The sequence below is a fragment of the Neopsephotus bourkii genome, unplaced genomic scaffold (genome assembly GCF_033783945.1).
Source record: "Neopsephotus bourkii isolate Nb327-2 ecotype Australia unplaced genomic scaffold, CSIRO-AGI_Nbou_v1 NB_1760, whole genome shotgun sequence".
Taxonomy (NCBI): Eukaryota; Metazoa; Chordata; class Aves; order Psittaciformes; family Psittacidae; genus Neopsephotus; species Neopsephotus bourkii.
The window spans coordinates 1,089,969-1,107,134 of NW_026902234.1; the positions used below are offsets into that span (position 1 = coordinate 1,089,969).

Sequence of the window (17,166 nt, forward strand, 5' to 3'; positions counted from 1 at the left end):
ATTTCAGTTATTTATTGTACTGCTCCCTTCTCAACTGATTTTTCTAGTAACTTGAAATTTTTTCCTTCCTGCTTGTCATCAGACTTAAGTCAAACCTTATATTCATCATTCTGTCAGAAAAGCAATGTTTGAATGTTCACTTAAAAAAAAAAAATAAAAGGAATAAGAACATCAATACCTCCTATTAATGAAAAGATGTAATAAGTGCATATCACCAAAAAGAGTTCTGTAAATTAAGACATCTGTGTAACATACTGTTGGGTGGCCAGAAAATAATTAGTTAAGAGTTGCTTTTTATGGTAATATTAAAAAATATGGTAATTTAAAAGTGCTAAATCTTAAGATGTATTATTCAAGAGCATGCATTTGCAACATCCACATTTTAATTTAATTTTAATTTAGAGTTATTCTTTCTTAACCCAGTAACCTCTGACACTTCAGAAGATTTGATGTCATCACATCTCCAGAACTGGGTATTCCTTCAAAGGGCACAGACATTTTATGGAAAAAAATTATCTAGTTTTGCTAGTTGTTTTATTTAGACTTGCTCATGAAGTATATTTGGTTTAAAGAAGCACTATTACAACCAGAAGATACTTAAAGCTGTCTGTCTTTTCCCAGTACTTTTCAGGATTTATATTAGAAGTCCAGTTTTTGAGAGAGTCGTTGATGACAGCACCCCACTATGCAAAAAGCTATGCTTTCTGCTTGGTCATCCCACCTCTCTGTGATGGCAATGCTCCTTTGCCTCCCTGGGAGCGACCAGCGTGGGCTGATGGGTCTCTGGATCTGTTGGTGACTGGCAAAAGCAGTGGAGAAGCAGCTCCTGGCACCCGCTTGTGCTGCAGCATTCATTCAGCTTTCCTGAGGAGAAAACCTTCCTGTGCAATGAGACCCAGCTGGCAGCAAACCTGGGGCAAGAGCCTTTATAGTCACTGAGGCTTCCCAAGCCCGTGCTAACCCTGAGTTATGTGTCCATATTCTGATGTGGTCTATTATCACCCATACAATGCTTACCATGATGCTTCGGACATGTCAGAGCTGCTAAGAGAACAGAAAAGATTTGTTTGAAATTACCCATATAATAAATTCATGTTTCTTATGTTTCAGATGCTGTCTAAAATTCCTAAAAGTTTCAGGCCTTTTTATCTTTGTAGTTGTCTGCTCTGTAAGTATTGGATTTGCAATCTTCCCCTAGCCCTCATTTCACAGGATCTTAGAATCACAGAATCATTCTATTTCCTTAAAATTAGTTCAAAATGAGGTATGATGTGTTGTCTTAGCTAATAGAAAAATATCTTGAGGGTGGGAGACAGATGGCAAAAAGATGAAAATATTGTTCAGGGCTTCATGCCTAATCACACCACTGTTTGGTGCACTAGCCACCACCCTGGAAAATATGGTAGTGTAAGCAGTTGAGACTGAGGAGGCAGCTGGCACTCAAATTTGTATGTTCTTTACAGTTACTTGCTGAATTTAGGATGAGTCTATGAGTCTTTAGATACTGGCTAACACCTGAGGAATGTTCATAGGAAAAGCTGTGCTGGGAGGATGCAACAGCACATGCAAAAGCTGGGAGGTTGCAACAGCAATGGTAGTGCTCCATGGTGTGGAAGCTAGAAGGCCACAGGGAGGGAAGCTGTTCTCCCCTCCAGGATCTTCAAAATCAGCAACATCTTAGACTGCAAGACTTGAGAAACATTTCAAAAGATTGGAGTTTACCCTTTTAACTCCTGCAAGGACCTCCTTTCTGTCTTGGAGGGCTTCTGTATCAGAAGAAAAAAAAAAAAAAGAGGACAATCTATTGCCTCAGATGTGGGTGTTGCTTTCCAGATACATGCTTAAGATTACAACTTTGTCCTAGGAGACGCTTGGATAAAATATATCAAATATTTGACTTTGGCAGTAAATTTACAAAAGGAATATTACTTATGTTTGCTAAGTATCCCAGGGCTGCTTTTTATCTGTGGTGTAAACATACCTGAAAATACTGAAAGCAATCTTACAATTTAATGTACAGAATGACATACTTTGTTTTAAGTGTTTGAGATAATCTTTGAGATAATTATTTGAGATAATATTATTTGAGATAATATTTTTCAGTTTTTCAGTTTTTGTGTTATTAATGAATGTTTTTTATCCTTGCCCTAGATTTTATTTGTCACTTATCCAGATCAAGGTGTGTCCTGGCAGATGTTGGCTGTATCACCTGTGGAAAGTTTCTGTATCCTTCTTTCAAACCCCACAAAATTCAACTAAAGTTTCCTTCATAAACTGGTCGAACTAGGTGGGTGGTTGTTTTCTGTTTTACACCCTGAGGAAACTGGGTTGTCCTCAGAGCCTGGGCTTCCCTGAGACTTGTCCTTTGATGCAGGCCACAGTAGTGCTCCCTATCCAAGTTATACTGACTGGCACCTGCCTGTGCACCCTGCGGTGCCCAGCCAGTCCTTATGTTCAGCTTGCATGAAGCCAAGAGTGCGGAAGTATCCCAGTGAAAGCTCCTATATATATGGTGTTGTACACCACCATTGTTTTCATGGCCCAGTCTGCCAAGGGAGGGTGTTGTTGGGTCTTTAAGTTCAAGTTTTAGTCAACTGTCATAACATAGCTTAGGGATTTCCTCTCTTTCAACAGATTTTGTGTTGGAGCCATAGCTGCTGCATTGTACACACTGACTTTGCAACCATCTATTACTTTTGTTTTTTTCAGGGAAGTGCTGGTGGAATTGGGATTTGAGTTCAAACAGGTGTTCCTGTATTTCACATTTACCCATCATGTCAAGATGCTTTGAGAAAAATAGGTGTCACACAGTCAGAATACAGCTTTCCTTTCTTATGTGACAAATGTGAAGCTGAAGCTTCTTAATTTGTGTCATGTGTGTCGAAAACTGGATGTTCTGTCTCCTACCTGAGGTCACAGAGCTGAGATAAAATATGTGAGAGGCAAGCAAACCAGCAAAGCCATACTTCATTTTCAGAGTGATGTGGTAATTCAAGTATGAAGGGTCTAGGAGAAAGATTGCATTTCTGAATAAGGTTTGGAAAGGGCACCAGCAATTCTGAATGTCATCTCATTCTTGCTGCCAGTCTTCATTCACGCAGAAGTATGCTCATGTGGTTGTCGTCCACTTTGTTGCATAGTGAAGAAAGTATTCAGCTTTTTGTCTAGGCTTGGATTAGATTAACCATTCAACAGCAGTGTTGAATTTGTGATTTATGCTGGTTGACAGACTGCGGTATTCCCAGTGGACATTAGGTGCTACTCTGAATGTCTACAAGAATTTCATGGTAGCCTGACAAGTATACTGCAGTAGTCCTTGTCACAGACACCTCTGAGGTTATCGTGTGAGACTGCTTTGGGTGGAAAATAAGTCTCTTAACTTCTACGATGTCAAATTATGCAAATGGATGCTCTTTAACTCCTGCATATGCCCCAGAAGCTGTTAAGAAGTGCCACATGGGTGTTTACCACTGTACTTTTTTCTAAGTTCATGTGCCCATGCATATGGATGCGTGTGTTATGGACGTTTGTGTTACCTGATGTGTCTGCATACAGAAGAAAAATCAAAACAAAGAAATATTTTTAAAAACCAAATCAAGTGATCCCCTTTGGACTTCATGACCTTTGTCTTCCTGGTGTCACTTAGATTTTTGTGGTTTTTCTGTCACAGCCATTAGATCTTAGGCTTGCTCAGAGGCAGGACATTCTGTCTCTGGTGTTGGGAGGGACCTGCATCAGCTGCTGTGGGGGTGATATTTTTTAGCACTTTTTCACTTGCTCTAGTTCCCATTAGTTCCCATTTGTTTATATTTCTACACCTTTATCTCTAGTCTCTCTTTTCAATTATATGATTTTTTTTATTAGCCCACTTGTATCTCTCTTTGCTTTGCCTATCCCCATGGGTGCAAACCTGGCATACAGCACTGAGGTGTGCTGAGAGCAGTTTTTGAAAACAGTGTATTGCCTCCTGTGAATTAATAGAAGCTTTCTGAGTTTCTAAGCTTGCTTTTCTTGCCTTTCTTTTTTTTTTTTTTAATAGTGATTTCCCTATGGCACAAGATACAAATTCAGCACATTTAGTATAGTTTTTCAAAATAGTGGTAACAGTGTTCTTTCTTAACGACACTTAAAAATTAGTTTCTTAAAAGTTCTAACACTCAGCTCTCTAGTGGCAGAAAAATGTAAGTTTTGAAGCCTGGCTAGAGGACTCTCTTCTGCAAGAAGCAAGATTCAATCGCCCTATTGATGTAAATGTGTGAAGCTCTTTGGTTTGTTTTTTTTCTCCTCAGATCTTGTGCTTAAAGGTTGTATGTTAAGTGCAGAGCATCAATAATTAATAGGATGATGTGCCTTTGGAAATTGGATTATAAAATGGAAGAAAATACATAGAGTGAATAAATTCAAGCATTCCTTAGTTTTAGTTATGTGTACCTCTTTTAAAACATAAACATTTTTATTTTCTGTAACTGGCCATTCAAATCTTCAGGCACTTCTCTCCATTAACTGGTTGAACAAACTGATCAATCGAATAACATATATTCATGTTCTTCTCCATAACTTACATTGATTTTTAGGCTTAAAGAATCTTCTGAAATGCTAAATATTCTCCATGTTTGTTCCTTAATTTCTAATAACTTCTGTCATGATCTAAGCAAAACTTTAATTTTTTCTCCACCAGCGAGGAACAGAGATCTGGAGCAGAACTGTGCATTAACTTTTTGAATTGAACAAGGCTTTATGAAATTAGAATGTAATGGGTATTTGTTGATGCTCTTAAGGAATTGTGCAATCAAACTATACACCATCACAGTTTTTTTAAAGAAGTGTCTGTCTCCCTGATACAGTGCCTTTTTCTTCAACTGCACCTGACACAATTATTATTATTTTTACTATACATTTTCTATATTAGAAATATTTTCTTTTTACAAGAAAAAAAAAAACTTCTTCCACAACGTTTCTGTGCAATGGGTTTCACGCTTACCTTGCTGAGCTGTGAATTTCCATCTTTACTCTGTCCCTGGTGAGTGCTTCCGTAACAATCTTGTGTTTCCCCCTCAGCCTCTGTACTTGTGCCAGTTCCTATTATAGGTGAGCAAAAGCTAGATCAGCCTAGGTGAAGCAATTTGATTTTCCCTTTTCAGACTGGTTTTCAGAACTTCCTTCTCTTGGACCTGAAACATGATCATAAATGGGAGTGAATTGTGAATTCTGAGTCTGGACAAGCAGCTCGCATTTTTATAAATACATTTTAAAGCCTTTCACTCCTGATCTGGTTATTTGCTTTAAATGTTTGATATCTCCTCAGTAAAATGTTTGGTGCAAGGGCTGACATTTTGCAAGGTATACATTTACGCAACACTCAGTCTGAAGGGCTCCTTACTCAATTGCTCTTTACATGCGAGACACAACTTAATGAAAATACATCATTTTAAGTCATGGCTGAACAGGTCTTTGATTAGTTCTAATCAGACAAAACAAGAGATATCACATGCACTAGCCAGTGGCCATTGTCACTGACTTACCTCCCTCTTCAGTAGCTTTGAGGGATGTCATCGTTTAGGATTAAGATCCCAAATTCAGAAATTAGAAGATGTATCTCAATAGCAGTAATATGTTGATTTTTTTCTCATTTCATTTGGATTCAGTGAAACTATTTAGAACAATTCAGAGAAGAGATTCAAAGCAGCCCTGTGGAGAAGGACTTGGGGGTGCTAGTCAATGAGAAAATGAACATGAGCTGGCTTCAGTGTGCGCTTGCAGCCCAGAAAGCCAACAGTCTCCTGGGCTGCATCAAAAGGAATGTGACCAGCAGGTCGAAGGAGGTGATCCTGCCCCTTTATTCTGCTCTTGTGAGACCTCACTTGGAGTATTGTGTAGAGTTCTGGTGTCCTCAACATAAAAAGGACATGGATCTTTTGGAACAAGTCCAGAGGAGGGCCACAAGAATTGTCAGGGGACTGGAGCACCTCCCGTATGATGATAGGCTGAGAAAGTTGGGACTGTTCAGCCTGCAGAAGAGAAGGCTGCATGGAGACCTCATAGCAGCCTTCCAGTATCTGAAGGGGGCCTATGGGGATGCTGGGGAGGGCCTCTTCATTAGGGACTGTAGTGATAGGACAAGGGGTAATGGTTTAAAACTTAAACAGGGGAAGTTTAGATTGGATGTAAGGAGAAAATTCTTTCCTGTTAGGGTGGTGAGGCACTGGAATAGGCTGCCCAAGGAGGCTGGGAATGCTCCATCCCTCGCAGTATTCAAGGCCAGGTTGGACGAGGCCTTGGGTGATATGGTTTAGAGCGAGGTGTCCCTGCCCATGGCAGGGGGGTTGGAACTTGATGATGTTAAGGTCCTTTCCAACCCTAACTATTCTATGATTCTATGATTCTATATTGAAGTTTATAGGGAGACTGAGCAGACATAAGATGACCCTATTATCAAATTCCTTCCTGAAGTTGCATGAGTTTGAATGGTTGCTTCAACTGAGTTAATCATGGAGCAAGAAAAGGTCACTAGGAAAACTTGTAATCATGCCATGACCATTAATGACACTGAAAATTACCATACCCACTCCCTGAACAAGTGGTATGTATAGAAAGAAAGGCTGTGAGGCAAAGAATGTAGTCAGATTTTGTTAGACCCTTCAGCTTCCACAGAGGTTCTAAAGATGTTTTCTTCTCCAAGGGTGCATAAGTTAACTTGATGAATGAAACAACCTCTCTAATACCTTTAGTTCTTTTCCCCTCTGATTTTTTTTTTCAATCTTTATTTTGTAACTCTAGTTCTCTACTGTCAGCTATTCTTCCATCATTTTTTCTTTGCAGAATACATTTAAAAATCATTATGTTTGTTGATGCTGTTGGAAATGTACTAAGCATTTTGGCCTGCAATGTTCAAGCTGCTAAGTAGATGAGTGAAGACCACGACAACATGCAAAGGCAGGCAAAGAAGCAGAATCTCAAGGTATATTGAGAAAATATTGTAGAAAAGAGAGTTCATTAAGGGCTCACAAAACTTCTGGAACTGATGGAACACAGAGAGAAAGGATGGATCCAATATAGAGAAAAATGGAACCACATTGTTGACAATCCAAAAAGAAAAAAAAATACATTCTTCAGATGGGGAAACCAATAAATGCAGAAACGCATGTGGTTCAACTTGGTATATTGTGAAGGAATGACCTCATAAGCTATGAACACGGATAGGACATCAAAAAAGAAAACTGCAGGGAGTGATGCAGGAATAACTTAAGAACAACATGTAGATGCTAAGACCCATGCAAAATACCTTCTTTAAAATGGTAATATCCTAGAGAAACTAGCATGAGTGACCTGGTCATAAATCAGGTCAATAGTATATGGATACCTCAAAAACCTGGTGAAAAATAATCAGTAGACATAGTATTCTCAAGGTATGTTTCACAGTAGGCAAAGTAAGATATACAAGTAGGTGTTAAAGAAAGCATGAAGTCAGCCATCTGCATGCAAATACAAGAGAATCTCTGTCAATCATGGCTTTTCAACTAGCTCTATACATACTGAAATAATGACATGGTGGAGGGTACAGCAGAGACTCAGTATTTAAGGAGTGACTTGTCCCAGGTATGCCTGACTCATCCCAGGCTGCCTTTATAGTTCATAGAGAGAGCCAGTGCTTTTCATGAGTGATTCCTCTCATTTTTGTGTGGTAGTCTAAAATGAAGCAATGAATTCTGTCTTAACAGCACTCTCTTTTCATTGATGTTAAGGGAGTAACCAACTCAGATGCGGATGTCCATGGTACAGAACTATAAACTGTAGTGAACAAATACCAATTCAAACTTTTAGCCACTGCATCCATTCTGCTGTGTTGGTTACATAAGCTAAAAATACGTAAAGTGACATCAGGTGATTCTCACACACTCTTCAGTACCTTCTAGGAGCAGCTAGTTAGAAAACTGAGATCAGAAAAATACAGGTTTAGCTCTGAGCAGTGGACCCAGTCTGGAGCCAGATGTAAATATAGACAGCCACTGTGTAATGGTTCACAAAGCCAAATCCCTTGACAGGGTAATTCACAGCAGTAATATAATTTTAAGAATGGAACTACATAAAAATGAGGCAGCTTAGCTGAAGTGAAATAAAAAATAAAAGCTCTGGCCATAAATCTTTTCAGGGAGATATTTTGCTTTAGAGGCCCAAATTGGAGGCCACATTACAAAAGAAGTTTAGAACAGGCAAAAAGTCCCAGCAGAACAAAAGGGGATATTAGAAGTAAAACGATAGTTTTCCCACAAGTTAGTCACATCTGAGTGGTTTAAATATAGAGGAAATCACATTTTGGCAATTTAAGGGAAATATAAAACCAAGATAAGGCAGAACAAAAACATTCTGAAAAGTAGCTTAATAAAAAATAATGCATTTTGACTTCTATAAGCGTGGCTGAAGCTTTCTCCTGGTTTATTTTGATTCCACCTTTCATAAAGGCTGTGATCTGCCGCAGTATAACAATGGAATTATGACAGAATCTCTAAATATTGTTTGGAGAAAGATAACTGATGGGACTTCAGAACCTCAGTGCAGACTGGTGAATGACATTCAGTTCCACTTGCAATCAAAGGAGAACCTATTTTGCTAGGGCTCTTTTCTGATAATTTTATAAATGCACAGAAAGGAATGGAAAAACTTCTTAAGTATCTCCATCTTTATAGGAAAAGAAGGAAGGAACCACTCTTCTTGAAAATAAGGTTGAATTCTTCCCCCCTTTAATTTTAAGTAACCTTTATAATAGCGCCTGAATGTGTCATCTAGGTAATTACAGGATTTATTTTAAAAGTATTGCTTAAAAGGAAGCTGCTATAATTATGTGCACCTGAAGCTTTTCGAGACATAAATTACTGGCTACACTCCTAATAAAAGGCATACTGTCAAGAGGTGTCCCAAATCATCAGGTTAATGACTTTAGGTCAGCTGGCCTTTTAGAAGGTATAATTAATGTCTCTAGTTAAAGGTATAGCTATAGCTCCTGTGGAAATTAATATTATGTATTAATTAGGACACAGAAAAATGGTGATGCCAAACACACCTAAAACTCTTCAGAACCAGAAAAGAACTGTTGTAATTTGTATTTATGCTTGATAAGGGCTGTGTGTCTAAATTGTCCTGACAAGAGGTGGTCTCCTTTGTTGCATCCAAGGCTATTTTTTTTATCTTTTCTGTGTGATTCCTTTAAGTAAATAGATGCTTGGGAGTTTCATTCTTAAGGAGTGGCATGTGTGACACTGGTGCTAAGCGCTCTGCTCACTGGGCTAAGTGGGGTGACAGTTATATTACTTTGCAACAGCATGAGATCTGGTAGGGTCTTTTTGGGCTATTGTGAGAGAAATCTTTTCTCTAGATTCAGTTCTGCTGAGAATGTGGACAGACAAAGCTCTTTTAAAGATGAAGGACTCCTGCATGTGTAATGTCACAAAGCTTTCCCAGCTGGGGCTATATATTCCAGCTCCCCCAAAAAGACTTGTCTGCCATGGATGGCCCTACTAGGGCTCACTGGGAAGCAGGGCACAGTACTGCTTTGAGTCGCCTCTAACTATACTGTATTTTTAATTCTCCTGTTAAAATCTCCTGAGTTCTGTGGACAAAAAATGACTTTCTGGAAAAATCCTTCTGGTAGGTATGATCTATGGCTTTTTGTGGAACAAGTTAACTCTTTTTAGTGTGCTCAGTTAAATGTCAGATGATAAAAGTGTTAAGATACTCCAACATGTGATTAAGTTGCATGCTTTCAACAGAACACATATGTATTAAATCAAATCTTTTCCTGTTTTAAGAGTTTTTATTTTCTTGTGGTGCCTTGGCTTTCTATCTGGTGAGTAAAATTTTGACCAGAAAGCAAATCCTCTGGCATGAACAGGACATTGACTATTGTTTAGTTTCACCATGGTTGGAACTTCCACAGTGTTTTCTCCAATACAAATTGTATAACGTTTAAATTGCTGAGTTAATGATGCTGTCTTTCACCTGGCAAAAGCACTTAAAGAGCCTTACTTCTCAGTCTTTACATGTATTTCTGTATACTAATTTGAATCTTGGTACACATACAACATCAGATAAAAACACTGGTTGTCTTAAAAAAAAACAACCTAGAAAACAACAGAATCTGGCCAAAACAGTGCTTCTTGGTGAGGAAGTAGGTATCTATTTTGTTCTTTTCATAGTTTCTTAAGCATTTTAGCTGAAGAATATGTTTTTCAATATAAGTTGACTAATCTATATTTTTTGCTGATATTTGCACAGCCTATACTATTTTTTTATTGGAAATTTACACCTTAACAACTTTATAACAGCTATGAATCTGACCGATTTTCATGATTCTTCCCTGTTGAAGTTAGACATAGGAGGCCCATTTGTAGAAGATGTAGTTGATGACCAAACAGAGGAGTACATTGTAGTGCAAATCAGCCAGTCTGAAGATGCTGGATCAAGGAGGAGACACCAGCAGCAGGTGATGGTCTTTAAATTTTTTGAGATATGTTATCACTTGTGTTTCCATCATCATTGTGTAGATTAAATTGTCGTGCTGTTCCCTGCTGTGAGGTGTGTCAATGTCAGCGTTAAAAAACTTGTTCTAATAGGAGTAAAGTTGCACACTTTTGTCTGTGTAAGACTTCCTTTAGCTTCCTGTATTAAAATTTTGAAAAATTTATGCCCCTTGCCTGACACTTAGCATGGAAGTTCTTGTGTTTAAAATTGGCAATGTTTCAAAAGTCGTCTTAGAAAGAGGAATAAGTGCAAAGTACCTTTTTGCACTCACTAAAATACATTTTCACGTTTTATTGCAAATTCTTTTCTTAAATGTGTCACATTTATTTGCTTTATTTCTCTTAAGGCTTTCTCATTGTTGATGTTTTCTAACAAGTTCCTGCTCCTCTCTTCCAGATAACTTGGCAAAGGAGGATCTTTTACAGCCTGTCATTGTCTATCACTGAAAAATAAAAATAAGCTTCATCATTTAATAAATAGCATTGACATACAAACAACTGCCTGCCATTCTGTTTACATAATGGGATGGCCTGCCTCTACCGGTGACAGCACAGCTGAACAATGCCATCAGTATTCCTGCTTTCACCCTATCTCATAGTCTGCAGCAAAAGATTAGTCCCACTACCTCAACATGGCAAAGAACACCATAATGGCAATTACTCTTTAATCCACACAACACCACAATGAGGAGGCTGCTGTGACCTGTGCTGTCAGCAGCAATCCCCAAGCAGCCTTCATGCTGCTGTGGGGCAGCCAGTGCAGAGCTGTCATGTCAGTGGAGGTCCTGACGCGACTGAAGGAGGAGGTACCCAAGTTAACCTCCCCTGCTTGCCAGATACTTCTCTGTGTCAGATGTCCCACGCTAGCTCATTAAGCTGTTTTTTATTGCACTTCATAGCATATAGGGTCAGGACAGGCATAGGATTTAGGTCCTTGCGTGAATATCAGTGTGTAGTAATGAACAAAGTGTTTATTTTCTGAAGATATTTTAAATTTATTTTTTTCTGGAAGATCAGCAAACAGTAATTTTGTTTATTGAAATTCTACCATGTCTGGGGGTATGACATTGCTCCTAGGCCTTTCATCATCTCTACCTTATGTATGTCAGTTTTCTTCCCAGGCAGTTTTGGGGAGTGAACCACATTGTTGCCTCTCAGTTTTACATGCTCCCTGCAGTCAATATAAAGTGTGATTTGGCATCTTGTCTCTCCTGCACCTCCTGGATGCATATCTCACTTCATTGATTGAGTGAGGGAATGAGTTTGTTTCAATCAGGTGGATTAATTTAGACTGATGTGTGTTATGCCCTGTCCTAAATTCTCCTAAATGAACAGGAGAACAAAAAGGAATAAAACCCTACAGCAGCAACATACCACTTTCACTGACTTTTAATATTGCCAAATGTTCTTAATCTCTTTCAGGTGGCATACAACTGGTCTCTATCTTTAAGTTCAAGAAGAAATCAGCAAATCATCACAACAAGAACCTTTCAGATACTAAACAGGTTGGCCAAGAGAGACAGAAATAATCCATTGAAATAGTAGTTAGACCTGACTGAAATAATAGCTAATGTTTTAAAATAATCTACCACTGTCTGTTTCAGAGGAGCAGGAAAGGATGACATTTTGTTGCTTTTTAAATGGAGTTACAAGGCTGGTTTGTACTTGAGTTGTTTTCTAAACAATGTTATTTAGAGGTGTAGAATGAAAATGTTAGAAAGTTGCTTGTGACTATAAATATAGAATACATGCACAAATATTTAAGGGTACTGAATATAAAATTAAGCATAAATAAAACTAATGGTATTTCATTCCAGAAATAAGCAAAACTTCTTTTCTTCTCTTCTTTCTTCCACCAGAGGCACCATCTTCATAAACATTCAAGCTTTCCTACAGGGGCCTGGAAGTGTTCCTCTCACCATGAAGCATCAATATCTCCATGCAAACATAGAGGCACAAGTAACAATTGCATCCATCATATTAGTAGGTGTCTACGTGCTGATCATATTGGAAGTAAGCCAGTTTTCTACTTTGATTTTATTTTTCCCTTACATTGTAAATGGAGCATAAGGAAGGGTTTCATTGGTGGGTTTTAATATACTTTTAATATACGTATGTGAATCCTTTGTGTACTATCTGTGTTGCTAGTGGCATGAATAAGATACATGTGAAGAAATTGTTCTGAATTGTAACTGATTTTGGCAAGTTATATTAACATTACAGTGATCTTGTGTATTTTTCTATTAGGATCTATTAGAGTTCTAGCATTTTAACAGAATTATAATTTGGCTGTGAGAGTGAAAATAAGTCTGGGTTATAAAAGGAGTGTAAATCCTCTTTTTAAGTGAATTCTTTTTCAAGATAACCAAAGTTTTTTTACCTTATTTCCTTCTCTAAGGCACTCAAACTGTGAATCTAGTGTACTTTTAAAAGGTTAAACTGAGCATGCTTTTTAATGAGTGACATTCAGAAATTCTTTTACTGTATTATGAGGAAATTGAATATGAGTTAACATGAAGAAGTGAAAGGACAGGGAACTTTAAATATATATTGCAACTTCTTTCCAAAGCCTTGAAGTACCAAACCCAATAAAAATGCATTGCATCAGCACTAAGGATAGAAAACATGTCTAAAACAGCACAAAGCTCCAACCGAGTTTTCTGAACTGAAAACACTGTCTGATTATCTTAAAACAAGATTAGAGGGGGAATGGTTTTCTTTATTATTATATTTTTTTAATTCATGTAAGCATTCAGTCTGTCAGTGAATTGTCCAAGTTGAATCACACCTGATTTACACGAGCATGAAACAGAGAAGTGAATCAAATTAAGTCTTCAAGGTATTCCATTGCAAATATGTCCCAGCATGCTCATTTTATTTCCACATCCCTTGTGTATTTTAACTATCCATCCTGTTAAGAGCTAAAATTGTAAGATAGTTGAACACCTTTTAATCAAATATCAATAAGTACACAAAAAATGACAGATGCTTTAGACATTTAGATTATGTTGCTCAGCAATAGTGTTTTATTTATGAAGCTAAAAATGCCTCTGCGTACTTTATAGATGAGCAAAGAGGTATAATATTAAGTGTGGAAGCGGATTGGACTAGATTTTACTATAAATATATGTAGGCATGCAGCACAGCACCAAAATAATCTTAATACTTACAAATGCAGTTTTCGTGTTTTTTTTTTTTTTTTGTTAAAAAAAAACCAAAAACAAAACCAAAAAACCCCCAAGGATGTAACCCTTTAAAAATTGCAAAAAAATCAGGTTTTTAATGTACGTAAAGGGTGGTTTTGTGCTTCATCCTAGAAAGCGCTTTGGAACAATTTATGTGTAAAAGGAAATAAAGGCTTGAAACTGAAAAGCAAAGGCAAGCAAAGTATGTATTTTCCTGTAATTTCTAAGGAAAAGCTTTAAAACAGCTCTTTAGCTTATTGTTCCTGTGAAAAATCAAAGAAAAATTTCTGTTGTAGGCAGAAAAAATATCTACTCAAATTCAAAGGTATAAATAGATACTTATAAGTAAAATTTTAGAATTTTAAAATGTGAAAAGTCACCTTTTGCATCATGATATCTGCTTTCTCCATAACACCTGTAGGAATGACAAGTGCTACAACCAGAGTAAATTTTAAACTATGAATATATAAGCTTGAAAAACTGTCATAGAATCAGAACTTGACTGTTGTTTGGTTCCCTTAGAGATCTCTTGCAAGAGACTGATGTAAATATTGTTATACTATGTAATAGTAGCTTACCTTATATTCAATGTTTATAACTTTAGTGCCTGAAGTCCTGCCTTCTCAATACATTGCTCTCTCTATTCCATTAGCAGTTATCACTGCTACAGAAATCAATTGGTGTTGCTGTAGGAGAGATTTCTCATGGATTTTCATTCAGGGTTGCTGCTCTCCATCTTTTACCAGTTTTTATCATTTTCCTGTGTTTTATTCATTATTATTGGCAAAACAGGTTCAACTTCAGACAGTGTTGACACACTAAACGAGGTTTAGAGCTATATTTTCACATATTTTCTTACGTTAATGAAGAAGCAGCACTTTATCTGTTATGACTCACAAAAGCTGCTTGAAAGTGTGCCTCTTGCTCCTCCTGCACAGCACTTTTCTCAGAACATGAATTGTAGATCTTGTGCCCACAACCTCCTCAACCTCACTGTCCTAATCTTTTAATCTTTCCTTCCCCTTCTCCCCTTGCCCTTTGCTACCTTAGTCACCAGGGAGTGTGCAGGAGAACAGACTGCAAGGGCTTCTGCCTCCTGCAGTTACAGATGATGGGAAAAGCTGATGAAGTAAGAGGCTCCTGTTGGAAAATGAAGTGCATTTACTGTGAACTGTAATTTTCTCAAAACTCTCACCACTGTAAAGACACAGAGTAAATTCTGCTTTGAGGCATCTTTTTGCTTCTATGTTGGCATCAAGTCCCCAGGAGGTCAATGCATGTCATGGGCCAGTCCTTATCAGTGGAGAATTCTTAGTGTCTCAGGGTATGCTGCTTTTCATAAAACACAGTACTTAATTTCTTCAGATATTTATTTAAAGTGTTCTTTCTTTTTAAATTGATTGCATGTTACGTATTCCTGAAATGCAAATTTCTGGTAAAAGAAGATGCCTTTTTCCCTCTTTAATTTCTAACAATTTTTTTTAAAGCTTACTACAAATATGAGTATTTTCTTCAATCCAAGTCTGTCCCTTGAAATTTTGATATATTGCTTTTAACTTTATTTAGATGGGTATCTCTTAGTTACATTTTCTGTTTGAAATCTGTGGGTTTTTTCTTTTTTTCCCCATGTAATCATCCTTTCCTTCAGTAACTAGACATTCATTCTCTTGAAATTGATTTTTCTTTAAATATCGATAAGTTGCCTCTTTGCATTTCAGTCTTCTCTCCCCTGCCCTTCTCTCAGAGGAGAAAGGAGAAAAAACATCTGCTTCTTTTGTTATTTTTTAATTAATCTAAACTCTACTGTTTTATAGACTTGTTGAAAACAAATATTTCATTTTGTTCTTGGAAGCCTACACAGCACAGGAAATTAATCCAAGTGCATGTTTAAAAGCAAGAAAAAAGTGTGCCAGGTTTACCTTTGTTGATCTTGGCTTTTACCATCTGACCCTTCAGGTTTACTGATAAACATAGTTAAGATTTGATATAAGCATGCTTTCACTTTGGTCTACAGGGACATGTGGTATAAAGTGCTGATTGTACAGAGTTCTACGCTAATGTTGCTGTACTAAATTAGTTCACAGTGTATTTCAAGATAGGCTTTTTCTAGTTTTGATCCTCAAAATGCATAGCCTCTTTTGATTAAGAACTTGAAAAAAAAATCTTACAAAATTTAATTTTTACATTTTTATGCTCCAAACATCTTTGTTCTTCCATCTAAGAATGCACTTTGTCTTTTGCCTTCTTTTATTTCCATTCTTTTTCCAGCAAAGCCTTTTTCTGTGTTTATAACTAAAGAGACTCTTTATACCCCATTCACTCAGATTCAGTAGGAAGTGGTGTATGATTTCTGGTGGTACAGCATAGACAAGTAAAAAATAGAATGGATAAAATCTCATTGTTTCTTCTTTTCAATACTGCAGGATAGCTTTGATTTTCTTCTTTTGCCTGTATTTGTATACACAGAGAATAGGATAATATGCTGGTTACTCTGTTAATATTAAGAAGTTTTACTGGTAATTGGAAAAGTTTCTTGAGTTGACAAAACTCTTACTAGTAATTCTTAACTGCATATTTGCAGCTATGTTGGAGCTACATTAATTAAAAATACGTAAGGAGTAATGTTAAAAATGTTTTATTAAAGGACAGAGCTCATTAATTTGAATGATTGTGTGCTCTTGTCCCATATTTTCCTTTAATAATATATTTATTTTGTGTTGCGGCTTAAAATGCAGTGTTAGCTGTTTATGATGCTTAAATGAGCTAGCAGAAACAAATAAGAAGGTAATGATCTTTTTAAGGCTACTTTATAAAACATTTTATTTAGTTGGGAGAAAAGAAAGAATAACATTCGTTTTATTAAATTAAGAAAAAATAAAAAAGAAGAAGCAATACCAGTAGCACATCAAATGGTAGAAAAGTGACACCAGCAAGTGTCAGAAATTCTGTAAGAGCCTCCTGAGGGCTTGTTTAATCACAGGAACTATCATTCAGTTTCATATCTTGTCTGGTAGGTAAGCCTATGAATGATCTTGCCAGGATATTTCAAATGGCATTTTAATGATCTGACATCTTGAATAACATTTACATGTCTGTATTTCTCCTTAAAACAGAACTACTTGAAAGTGCAAGATCTGGCTTTAAAAGTTCTAGCTTTTTACTAGCATGAATTATTAGCCTATAATAATAATTTTTATTACTTTAATGGAAATAGAGAGTGTTGGTTTCTCTTCATATTACTCTTCTATCATTAACTATCTTAAATTATGAAGAAACATCTGCTAAGCTTAATTTCTTTAACTCAAAGCAGAGTGATTTTTAATAGCATCTAACCAGCAGAAATTAGCTGCAGACAGGAAAATTTTAATGTGGTTCAGTCTGACCATTTTTCTACTATTGTGGGCTGGTTGAACCCATGTTGAGTGGCAGGAAGCATTTTTACAAATAAAATAAGATGTTTGTTATTA

The 17,166-nt window shown here is 36.9% G+C and overlaps 1 protein-coding gene across 1 annotated transcript in view; it reads left to right on the top strand.

The window, feature by feature from the left end:
- OCA2 (OCA2 melanosomal transmembrane protein) overlaps nt 1–17,166 on the top strand; it is a 189,680-nt gene that overhangs the window by 48,983 nt on the left and 123,531 nt on the right. The window contains exons 5-9 of the mRNA XM_061377887.1: nt 1,111–1,168; nt 2,152–2,224; nt 10,320–10,477; nt 11,937–12,019; nt 12,374–12,527. Coding sequence (XP_061233871.1) covers nt 1,111–1,168; nt 2,152–2,224; nt 10,320–10,477; nt 11,937–12,019; nt 12,374–12,527 — 526 coding nt within the window. The remainder of the gene's footprint in view (nt 1–1,110; nt 1,169–2,151; nt 2,225–10,319; nt 10,478–11,936; nt 12,020–12,373; nt 12,528–17,166) is intronic.